Source organism: Colossoma macropomum, unplaced genomic scaffold (assembly GCF_904425465.1).
Source record: "Colossoma macropomum unplaced genomic scaffold, Colossoma_macropomum, whole genome shotgun sequence".
NCBI classification, from domain to species: Eukaryota; Metazoa; Chordata; class Actinopteri; order Characiformes; family Serrasalmidae; genus Colossoma; species Colossoma macropomum.
In genome coordinates, this window is record NW_023494803.1 from 2,599,130 (window position 1) to 2,611,259 (window position 12,130).

General features: G+C 39.7%; 1 protein-coding gene across 3 annotated transcripts in view; it reads left to right on the forward strand.

Annotated features, from left to right (window-relative positions):
• LOC118823298 (cubilin-like) overlaps positions 1-10,457 on the forward strand; it is a 70,495-nt gene extending 60,038 nt beyond the window's left edge. For 2 of the 3 annotated variants that reach the window (XM_036592802.1, XM_036592804.1), the window contains 13 exons: positions 35-219; positions 1,419-1,478; positions 1,659-1,685; positions 1,815-1,913; positions 2,017-2,061; positions 6,411-6,476; positions 6,765-6,863; positions 6,962-7,003; positions 8,156-8,306; positions 8,576-8,760; positions 9,753-9,818; positions 9,977-10,075; positions 10,193-10,457. In XM_036592802.1, coding sequence (XP_036448695.1) covers positions 35-219; positions 1,419-1,478; positions 1,659-1,685; positions 1,815-1,913; positions 2,017-2,061; positions 6,411-6,476; positions 6,765-6,863; positions 6,962-7,003; positions 8,156-8,306; positions 8,576-8,760; positions 9,753-9,818; positions 9,977-10,075; positions 10,193-10,356 — 1,288 coding nt within the window. In that variant the 3' untranslated portion in view covers positions 10,357-10,457. The remainder of the gene's footprint in view (positions 1-34; positions 220-1,418; positions 1,479-1,658; positions 1,686-1,814; positions 1,914-2,016; positions 2,062-6,410; positions 6,477-6,764; positions 6,864-6,961; positions 7,004-8,155; positions 8,307-8,575; positions 8,761-9,752; positions 9,819-9,976; positions 10,076-10,192) is intronic. The other variant, XM_036592803.1, reaches the window with a different exon arrangement.
• Positions 10,458-12,130: the final 1,673 nt, after the last annotated feature.

The window sequence follows — 12,130 nt, forward strand, 5'->3', positions numbered from 1 at the left end:
CTTTCATAATTTCCTTTCTCTCTCTTGGAACTAGTTTGGAGGCATGTTGTGACTTCATCAGGGTGTATGATGGTCCGAATGATACTTACCCACTGCTGGGTCGCCTGCCTCAAGATCAGAGATATCACTTCAACTCCAGCAGGAACTCTCTGACCGTAGTGTTCTCAACTGACCAAACTGTAACTGGTCAAGGCTTTTGGGCACAGTGGGTGTTCTCAGGTTAGTGAGGCTACTTTGCCTCATTGCTTCTTATTGAAGAGCAATTTAACACAATCAGCTGCATCCTTTTCTGGAATTATACACAAAATACTCAATTGGATACTGGTTTTGAAATATGAGTGTCTTTCCCACTGTAATTATCCAGACAGACACAGGGATGGACACTAGCGCAGAGGTTGTCAGAATAAGAACCTTGACTAGGCAGAATAAATAGCTAAGAGTGGCAGGACTAGAATCTTTGTAGCAGTCGCCCGACCCATGGTCACCGACTAGTCCCGAAGTCCGCCTCTCAGTCACCACCCCTGCTCCCCAGCTTGGCTGCCAGGATCAAATGTGTTTTTTTCCGATTTATTCAACACCACAACTTCAGTTGTGACATAATATAGGACAATACCTAGTGCAGGACAAAACAGGGATGGACACTAGCACAGAGGGGTTAAAGAACCCCAACTAATAACACAGATGAACAAAATCTAACATAACAGAAAGCAATGGATTTGTCCAACTGTTCTTCCAAAGAGGCTCTTTAAAGACACATCCTAATTTTGAAATCTTATCTCTTTAGTCAACATGACAACATCAGTTACAACTGAATATGGGACAGTAGCTATTCCACAATAACAGTTCCTAAGTTCAAAGTCTTTTCCTAACTCCAGATAAGAAAACAGTTTGCTTTCTAGCGATAAATCGGTCGGCCTTGAGGTAGAAAAATTGAGAACCCTTGGTGTAGAGAAGCCTGCAGGCACTGACACTGTGCAGATCATTATTTTAACGTCTACATATTAATGAGCTATTGTGTGGAATCATACTACATATGGACAATTCAAACATTTTGTCACTTTAACAAAGCGGCACTTAAACCAGAACAATGACAGGGAAGCCAGAGAGATGGAGGAAGACTAATCTGTGATTTCTTGCCAGAACATGTCTTTCTTCTTAACTATATGCTAATAGATTATATTTGCTTTATCATCTGTTTAATATATAGATATGATAATGTAATTGTGATAATTGTCATTTTAGATTTAGTTGTTGTAGATATTCTTAGATATTCTTGTTCTCTTGGAATTAGCTGCTTCCTGTAGGTGGAACTGTGGCTATAACCTCAGTATAGTTCCTTTAAACTGGTCTTTTTTAACTACTTGTATTCCTATGATCAGCTCCTTCTGAACTCACAGATGCTCCTCCTTATTCCACAGAACCTACTACTGAACCTACAACTGTTCCTCCTTCTACTGAACCTCCTACTCCCACATCAGGTATTTAATATGCTTTTTAATGTTACAGACTTTTGTAATATATAAATGCTCTTTCTTCATGTTTTTGTTTTTTGGGTCCTGTGATGGCTTCTTTACTTCAGTAGACATGGGTACTGTCCTTCTTTATAACTGTTAATGTTTGTATTTAACAAAATCTATTGAGTGATAATGTGATTTCAGTAACGGTGACCTGGGAAACCACAACAGGTGAATATTTGATTGTGGGTTTTGATGTAGTGTTAGTTAATGACTAATGAAATCCAATTATTGTGAAAATAGTTTGTCCTTTAAGTTGTTGTTAAGGTTTATTCTCTCTCTGTTTTCTCTCTGTATTAGCTTCTCCTTCCTGTAGGTGGAACTGTGGCTCTAACTTCGACAGCTGTTCCTGCGCCAGCTCCTGTCAGTACTATGGAAACTGTTGCAGTGACTACTATGGTGAGCCAAGGCATAAGATGAAAGTTGAAGTGGTTGGTTATGGATGTTTTATTTGGGTGGATGTTTTGACAGTGTTGATATTTGTTTTTTCTTGTCCTCACAGATTTTTGCCATGTTACAGCTACAACACCTACTGTGAACCCAACAGGTACATTAACTGATTAAACTGTTTTAAAATGCTTCTCAATCATAATTTCAGTAAGATATTATGTGAAATGCATGGATTACAGACATGCTAGTCTAAGGCCCAATCCCATTTCACCCCTCGCCCCTACCTCTTAGCCCTTAGCCATCTGTTTTGCGCGTTCACGTTTAGGGGTAGGGTGTCCCAGTTCTTGTTGAGATAGAGGGGTAGGGTGAAGTGTTTGGGCTACATCACCCTCCAAACGGAGGTTTTTCAGAGACTCCAAACAGAGAGTTATGAGAAAAAAAGAAAAACCGGCGAGATGGCTGAACAAGAGACCAAAGAAACCCACAAATGTGAGAATTTTCTCCATTAAAAAATTACAATAACCACTGTATTATCTTAGTTTAATGTCGTTTCAATGTATTATGGTCATTTTCTTCATAAATGCTGTCACTTTAACATGCTGTCTTCTAAATGCTTTTCAGTAATACATTTCTGTAAAATTTCACAGTGTAAAATTTTAAAAATGGTTGTAGGCTACTAAGATTAAGCGTTATGTTAAACGCCCTGCAAGTTAGCTTTAAAATTAGATTTCAGAGTTTCTGGGGTGAAACAATATAGCACATTATGACAGCTGACTATGGCTCAGTGTATTTTTGGTATGTCATAAACATAAAGGTTATTATGTCACAAAACAATAACAAGTTGAAAATCTACTCTACTGTAGTCATATTGTAAAGGTTTTGATACTGATACTCTTGTTATTTCACAGTTATGTATGTTTTCTCTGGCCCCTAAGTAAAGTGAGTAGCTGTTTATGAGATGTTATGAATCCTAATAAGGTAAGCAAAGCCAGTCAGGACTAGAATCTGGACTAGACACGACAAAGTGCTCAATCCAAAATGGTGCAAGCCTAAAAGTGAGGAATCTCCTACCTCTGCATTGTTACTTACCCACAGCCAGCCTTGCGCCTCCCTAACGGCTGGAATCACCAAATGTACAGACAAGATGAATGACAGGTGCTCTTCAGGCAACCATTACCCTTAAATGAAGACAAGATAGAGCTATGCAAAAATCTTTACGGCAGTTATTTTTTTTAAAAAATGTTAGATAACAAAACATTACAGTTAATCAAATTAAGCTGTTGTCTCATATCAAAATATATATGTTACCTCTAATTAAAGCCAACACAAACAGCTAACTTTATCTGACTGACATTTAATGTCAGTGACCAGCTAACCTTACATTAAAACAGCTAACAAAGCTGACTAACACAGTCAGTCACACTAGATACGATATTATTATTTACCTTTGTAATAGTTTCAGAAAACTGTTCACAGAATTTCATTAATGTGAAACAGAACTTGAAGTGCCAAATGTTTTAATACTCAAACTGAATTAAACCGAATTTAAGTTTGCTACACCATCTAGCTAACTAGCTAACCTTCGCTAGCAGCTAGCTAGCTACGTAGCTCCCTAGCTATAAAAATGAGCCGCATACCGAAAACAACCACGAAGATGGCGAAGAACTTCCAACTGAAAATCTGCTAGAACAGTTTACAGTCCAATAAGAGATGGCTTCGCCTCAAAATGCTCTAAATGGACACTCAACCTTATTAATACGGTAAAAACTAAACGATATCAGATGAAGCCACTCACTGTGCCATGGAGTATTGTATCCAATTCAGTTCCCCCTCAAATTTATGTTACCTTTGCTAAATAATGTCTTCGCGCATTCAATGAACAGACAGCAATGCCAAGCAGTGGAACTACGGAAAGTCAACAGGTTAAAAAAAAAAAAGAGATTGCACGTCTGTGTGTTTTCACTCAATCCCCGATAGTATTTATGTATAAATATTATTTTCAATTCGAGTAAACAGTAAACAGTCATACTGATAAATACTTTGTACTTTTCATCATTGATTGGGTGAAAACAGCTGCCGTACAAACCTTTTTTGAACCTTTTCCGCTTTCCGTAGTTCCAGTGTTGCCTGGCGTTGTTTTCGTTTTCCGTGAATGTGTGGGCCCAAGGACCTGATTTGTCAAAGGGAACGTGAATTTGAGGGGGAACTGAATTGGATACAACAGGAGAAACAGAGAGAGCCTGCGCATCCACGAAGCTGTCAATCACCTCATAGCCACACACTTTTAAATATGACCAAATAATTTCTATAAAACAAATATATCGTGAAGGAAAGCTGAGGTATGCTTTAGAGACCTGAACACTTGTAGAAGTGGCTCAACACCACTGGCAAAGAAATGACTTGATGTGTAAAAAATTACTTTCATCTCACTGTAATGTAAATAAAAGTTGGGGTTAAAAGTTATACTTTAGCCAGCCACCAGAGGGTGGCAGAGACGTTTTGGCTTCACCTTGTCACTCCCTGTCATCCAGCCCACTCTTATATACAGTCTATGGGCTGAATAGGCAGATGTAAACATGTTTCCATATATGAACTGTATGGACTCGGGCATGAATGATATGTTTTGAAACTGACATTGTTTATATTATACATCAAACTCTTTAGTTTGATGGTAAGGACTTTACCTAGGGGCTGGAGACTAGAACCTGGACTAGGGAGGACAAATAGCTCAAGAAGGCAGGGCAGGAACATACACTAGGTAGGTTTAACAACCAAGATTAGTAGAACTACAACCAAGGCTGGACAGGATAAAGAGCAAAGGCTGGCAAGACTAGAACCTAGACTAGACAGGACAAAGAGCTAAGAGTTTTAGGACTAGAACCTAGACTAGGCAGGATAAAGGGAAAGAGCTAAGGCTGTCAGTACTATAGCCTAGACTAGGTAGAACAAAGAACTAAGAGCTGCAATGCAGAACCTAGTCTAGGCAGAATAAAGAGCAAAGCTAGGCAAGACTTGGATCTAGGCTAGACAATGATTAGAAGTGGGAGCAGGATCTAGTCCAATCCAGAATAGATTGGTCCAAGTCTTGTTCCAAAGAGCTGTATAAAAAACATCCTGACTCTGAAATCTTACCTCTTTAGTCGACATGATAAGTTATGTTACGGCCTAATATAGAACAGTAGCCATTACAGAATAGCCGTTCCTAAGGTCCTCATCTCATCCTAAGTGGATATAAGAGAACAGTTTGCTTTCTAGTGATGAATAGATGGGACTTGAGGTAGAAAAAGATTCAAGATTCAAGAGTTTTATTGTCATATGCACAGCAGAAACAGGCGGTTACACTGTACAATGAAATTCTTACTTTGCTGTTCCTCCATTTACCAATCTTAGAAAGTATAAGAATATATTAAATACACTGAATAAGTAGAAATACACTAAAAACAATAGTAAAAAAGTACAGTTACATGTGCAAAGTTGAAAGAAAAAATAAAGTTACGTGTACGTATGTGCAAGTATGTAGAGCAGCGGCTCATAAAGTGCATGTTGCAAGTAACAGATGTAAACAGTAGTGTTCTGACAGCAGCAGTACAGTGTATGTAAGGTGCAGTTATTGAGTGCAAAGTCGGCCAAATGTTAAACCAGTTCAGAGTGGGAGGGGGGAGGAGGTAGTGAGTGAGGTGTTCACAAGCCTGATGGGCTGTGAATAGAAACTGAATAGAAACTGTGAGTAAAAACTGTTAGAACAGTTGAGATTCCCTGGTGCAGAGAAACCTGCAGGCACTGACACTGTACAGATCATTGCTTTAAGGTCTACAGGCTTCACATTAATGAGCTGTTGTGTGGAAACATTTTGCATATAGAACTGATTCAACACAGTTCTAACATGTTGTCACTTCTGTCAAAATGGTACCTAAACCAGAACAGCCAGGGAAAAGACAGAGACACAAGTCAGCATGAAGGAAGGAGAGAGTTGAGACTCAATCAGTGGAGAGGGATAGTACAGAGCCCTGTTGGTGACTTACTGTATAATTAAAAATAATGCATGGCCATGACTTAGTAGGGGGTGGGAATGAGATAATTAAGCCTTGACCACAGCTTAATAACGCATAATCTTGTTCCCACGTCTTACTAAGTGATGGCCACTACTTAATTATCTCGTTCCCATGCCCTACTAAGTCATGATCATGCATTCTTTTTTATTTATACGGAATGTCACCAGCAGGACTCGATAGCCAAAATGTGCTAAAAGATTTTCTTGCTCTTTATTAATTTGTTACAGTGTGCTACAGTAAATGAGTAAATATGTTTGTTATAAGCTCCAAGCTCTTTCCTGTCTAACTATTTTGGGGTATCCAAATAAAAAATGTATGTAATAAAGTCTAAACACATTTACATTTAGGACGTGCATGAAAACACAAAAGACATGAATATATTGCTTTTATTAAGGTGAACTAGTTCTATTTTCAGCTCTTCCTGAACTCACAGATGCTCCTCCTTATTCCACAGAATCTCATCCTTCTCCCTCAGCTGTTCCTCCTGAATCTACAATTGATCCTTCTTCTCCCACATCAGGTACTTATTATGTTTTTTTAATATTACAGACTTTTTCTCAGATCTTATATATTTGGTTCCTGTGATTGTTTCTCTTCTTCATTAGTCGTGGCTGTTGCTCCTCTTTATGACTGCCTTTATTTAACAAAATCAGTTTGATAATTATGTGAAATGAGATTTTCTTTCTGGGTAAACTGTTGCCTGGGTAACCACAACAGGTGAATTTTTAATTGTGGGTTTGTGGATTTGTGGTTGTAAAAATGGTTTGTTTTTTAAGTTGTTGTTAAAAGTTTCTTTTCTCTGTTTTAGCTCCTCCTTCCTGCAGGCTGAACTGTGGCTCTCACCTCGGCAGCTGTTCCTGCTCCAGCTCCTGTCAGTACTACGGAAACTGCTGCCACGACTACCACGGTCAGTGTAACTGTAGATTTTATACATTTACTGACATTTAGAGGTGACTGACATTAATGTGACTGTGTGTTGACATCTTACTAATATTTCTCTCACAGATTACTGTGACGCAACCACACCTGCTCCTGCCACCACAACAGGTACGTGGTCTGTGCTCAGAAAGAGGGAACAGGTGTTCTCTGGAATATGTGTATCTTTCTGCAGATCTTCATCGTTTTGTGTATTTGGGTCCTGCACTCGTCCAGTAAGGGCTCATTTAAGACGTGAATAATGACCCACAATGTGCTGCCTGCACAAGGCCTATGAGATTTTGCTCACTGGCCAATAAATGACCGTTATTTTAACCTTGGGTTTTGTGTGGGTTTGTCCAGAGCTCAATAGTTCACATTTCGGAGTGGTGATGTGGCCCAACGCACAGTAAAAAAATCACTCTGTAAATTTATAATATTGTACTAGCATTTCCTGATATTCATTTTTACAAGACTCCAAATTGACTGCAGTACATTACTGTAATCCATAATGTCTTCTTTCCTAATATTGTATATACTATGGCAGTTTTAAGCTTTCTGTTTATATATTACATTTATCTTTTTAAATAATCAATAATGCCACCAAAAGAATCAATTGTTTCATCTTAATTTTCAAAAAAATTGCAAACATCTTTTCAGAACAGAGGGGAAGACTTCTCTGTGGTTTCTTGCCAAACGTGATATTAATTTAAATTTTTTATTTTATTACATGTAAATAAACCTGGATTGCACTTAATGACACCTTCTAGTCATGCTTTTTCTAATAACTGTATCATTTACTGTATCATTACTGGATTAGTAGACTTAAAGGAAGACGCTATCTAGTGATGTTATGCGATGACACGACCTGATGCCAACAAAAACCTGTCACTCAACATTGAGGTTATGTCTTCTTGAGACTGAATTTGACAAAAACAAACCTTTAAGACAACTGCTGCTTATTGGAATAAACTTTTATAATGCTTATGTCAGTTGTAATGAAAGGATTATGTAATAATCATGTAGCCTTATGAAGACAGAGCTTTAGTAAAGTGTTCCCCATGTTTTATACTATCTGTGTGCTGCATGTCATTTGGAAGCACACATCGGAATATATTTATCTAAATAACTCAGACTGACTAATGTTTATACCTGTTCAAGGATGTGAATTTGGTACCTCTGTCGTGCTTTAATGAATGTCTTGCTAGTACACAATGTGTTTGCTATGCATTTGAAGGATCAAGTCTCATTTATGTGTTTATAAATACATGTGCCACTTTACAGTTGGAGCGCCATGCGGTGGAGATCTGACTAACTCAAGAGGAGAATTCTTCAGCCCCCAGTATCCTAATAACTACCCTAATAATGCAGATTGCACATGGAGACTTCTGGCATCAGAGAGAGAAACTGTTAATTTGACCTTCACGTTTGTCGAGTAAGTCACAGCTTTCATTCACTTTTACATACAGATGGATTTGGCCATTCCAGATGGATTTATTTATTGAAGTGTTTACATTATGCAATACAAGACACTTTATTCCTTTTAACACTAAATCAGTAGTGAAATTCCTTTGCTTTGTTAACTGTGTCAGTTGTGATATGGAACCAGGTGTGAGCTCATATGTGTGTGCCGTAAACCTGCCCCGAGCTTCAGTAGGTTTTTCTCTTTCTTTCTCCATTCTCCCTCTTTCTTCTTGGAACCAGTTTGGAGAGGTGTTGCGACTCCATCAGGGTGTATGACGGTCCCACTGATGCTTACCCACTGCTGGGTCGCCTGCCTCAAGATCAGAGATCTCACTTCAGCTCCACCAGGAACTCTCTGACTGTAGTGTTTTCAAGTGATAGCAGTGTAACTCGTCAAGGCTTTCGGGCACAGTGGGTGTTCTCAGGTTAGCGAGGCTACTTTGCCTCATTGCTTATTATTATAGAGCGAATTGACACAAGCAACTACATACATTGCAAGATTTATACACACACACACACACACACACATCTTGGGGGTGGAGCCTATCATCGGGTGGAAGGCAGGATACACCCTGGACAGGTCACCAGTCCATCGCAGGGCGAATTATATACAGTACACTTAAATTCTAGAATAAATTCGTCCAACTGTTGTTCCAAATGTACTGCATTAAAGAACCATGCCGACTCTGAAACCTTCTCTCTTCAGTCAACATGATTACTTAAGTCATGGCCTGATATAGGACAGTATCCATTACAGAATAACAGTTCCTAAGTTCCTCATCTCATCCTAAGTCCAGAAAAGAAAACATTTTGCTTTCTAGTGATGAATAGTTGGGGCTTGATCTGGAAAAAGTTGAGATTCCCTGGTGTAGAGAAATCTGTAGGCACTGATACTGCATAGATCATTGTTTTAAGGCCTACAGGCTTCATATTAATGAGCTATTGTGTGAAATCATTTTGCATATAGAACTGATTCAACACAGTTCTAACATTTTGTCACATTTATCAAAGTGGTACCTAAACCAGAACAATCAGGGAAAAGACAAGGAGACAAGTCAGCATAAAGGAAGAAGACAGTGGAAACTTAGTGCAGGGCAGAGAGAAAGAAAGGAGTGTGAAAGAACACAAAGAGGGCAAAAGTGTTTCTTTTTAAAACTATTAAGCTGATCCAAGTTCATGATTGTTATCAGATATAGGCTACAGTAAATTAGTAAATATGTTTCCTGTAAACTTCAAGCTCTTTCCTGTCTAACTATGTTGGGGTATCCAAATTAAAATGGTATGTAATAAAGTCTCAACATGTATATTTAGGACATGCATGAAAACACAAAGATATGAATGTATAGCTTTTATCAGGATAAACTAGTTCTATTTTCAGCTCTTCCTGAACTCACAGATGCTTCTCCTTATTCCACAGAATCTCATCTTTCTCCCTCAACTGTTCCTCCTGAATCTTCAACTGATCGTTCTTCTCCCACATCAGGTACGTATTATGTGTTTAATTTATAAATAATAAATATAAATAAAAATTATTAATCTGAAATAAATGTTGGTGTATTGTTGGTTAATGAGTAATGGAATCCAGTTATTGTGAAAATTGTTTGTCGTTTGTGTTGTTAAGGCTTGTTCTCTCTGTTTTAGCTTCTCCTTCCTGCAGGTGGAACTGTGGCTCTCACCTCGGCAGCTGTTCATGCTCCAGCTCCTGTCAGTACTATGGAAACTGCTGCCACGACTACCACGGTCAGGAAATGTAGTTTTATTTAGCGTAACTGTATATTTTAAAGTAGAATTGACATTTAGAGGTGACTGACATTACTGTGACTCTGTGTTTACATCTTGCTATTATTTGTCTTACAGATTACTGTTACCCAAGCACACCTGCCCCTGACACAGGGTACATTTTCTGTGCTCAGAAAGAGGGACCAGGTGTTCTCTGGAATATATGTATCTTTCAGCAGATCATTATGTTTTTGTGTATTTGGGTTCTGTACTGGTCCAGTAGGGACCCACTTTGGACTTGACTGATGGCCCCCAATGGGCTGTCTGCACATGCTTCAAGAGATTTTGCTCATTGGTGAAAGACTGGCATCTCAACATTGTCCCAGGGCTAATTGAGTGAGGGTCTTGTGTGGGTTTGTCCACAATAGGTCACTTTTCAAAATGGTAATGCGGGCCCATGACAGTAACATATCATTGTAAATTTAATTTTGCATTAATGTTGTAAATCTTTGTCTTTGCCCTGGAAGAGAGTCAGAAATCCAAGGTTTGTATGAATTATGATTATTTTTGAAGAGAGCACACTGTCCATTCTCCTACAAACCCAATCTCAACAGCCATTTTAGATACAGGTCTTTTAACCTAACTGGACCCCAGAGTACTGGCAGTATGTGGCATGGTCCGATGAGTCACGGTACCAATTGTTTCGTGCTGATGGTAGGGTTTGTGTGTGGCGCAGACCCCATGAACCCATGGACCCCAGTTGTCAACATGACACTGTACTGGCGGGTAGTGGTTCCATATTGGTGTGGGGTGTGTTCTTGTAGCATGGGTTGGGTCTACTGCTCCGCCTGAACATGTCATTGACTGTTTCACTGCTTGATGACCATTTGCATCCCTTTATGGACTTCACGAACCCCACAATGATGAGATATTCCAGCAGGATGATGCACCGTCCCATCAGGCCCAAGTTGTCCAGAATTGGTTTGAGGAGCATTCTGGAGAGTTCTGACAAATGATGCGGCCTGCATGTTTGCCCCAATCAAGCATTTATGGGATGTGTTGGAGAGGTCTATTCACACCTACAAATACCACGGAGCTGTGGGTGGCAATCCTGACCGCATGGCTCAACATCCCTTCAGATGTCTTCCATCCAATCCTAGTATTGATGCCACATCGAGTTGCTGCACTTTGCGCTGGAGGTTAGGGAACCAGCCCTGTGACCGGAAGGTCGCTGGTTCGATCCCCTGAACCGACAGTATGTGACTGAAGTGCCCTTGAGCAAGGCACCTAACCCCCAACTGCTCCCTGGGCGCCGTGGATAGGGCTGCCCACCGCTCTGGGCAAGTGTGCTTACTGCCCCCTAGTGTGTGTGTTCACTAGCATGTATGTGGTGTTTCACTGCACGGATGGGTCAAAACACAGAGGTGAAACTTACCTATGTTGGGACTAATAAGGGTCACTTAATCTTTGCCGAAATAGAGGGGGTCCTACATGATACTAGTTCCTGTCTCATGACTTTTGGCATGTCAGTGTATAAGAATCTTATACGTACTTCTTGACTGCCCTGAAAATGATTGCTCTCCCTTCATGGAGATCACCAAAACCCTTGCATTCACATTGAACTATACAAAAACCCTAAAGCAGCAACTATTTCAGTTAGTTTACATCTCAGCTCATATGTACAACCGCATTTCCAAAAAAGCTGAAATTCAAGAAAAGAAATTCAAGTTCCTGATTGTTATCAATTGATCTGTCAAATGTGCTGAAATGTGTGACATCTCAGGGAGCTCTCATGTCTCTGTTACCTCCTGGTTTCTCCCTTTTAGTAAAGGGCTGTAATAACTAGACCTGCCAGAGTCTCTGCTGCTCTGTTAATACTGTAATCTGTGATCAGTCACTCTGTACAGAACTGACTCTCTGTGTGTTTTCCTGTCTTTGCCGAGTTGAACAGCTGCCCATCCTGTGCGTCTGATGCTGTTGCTTCTCCTGCCTTGATCGGGTGCCCACTGCTCACCAACCTTCTGGATGGCCTTGACCGCCATTGAGCTTCATGCTGTACAACGCTGTGCAAACCTT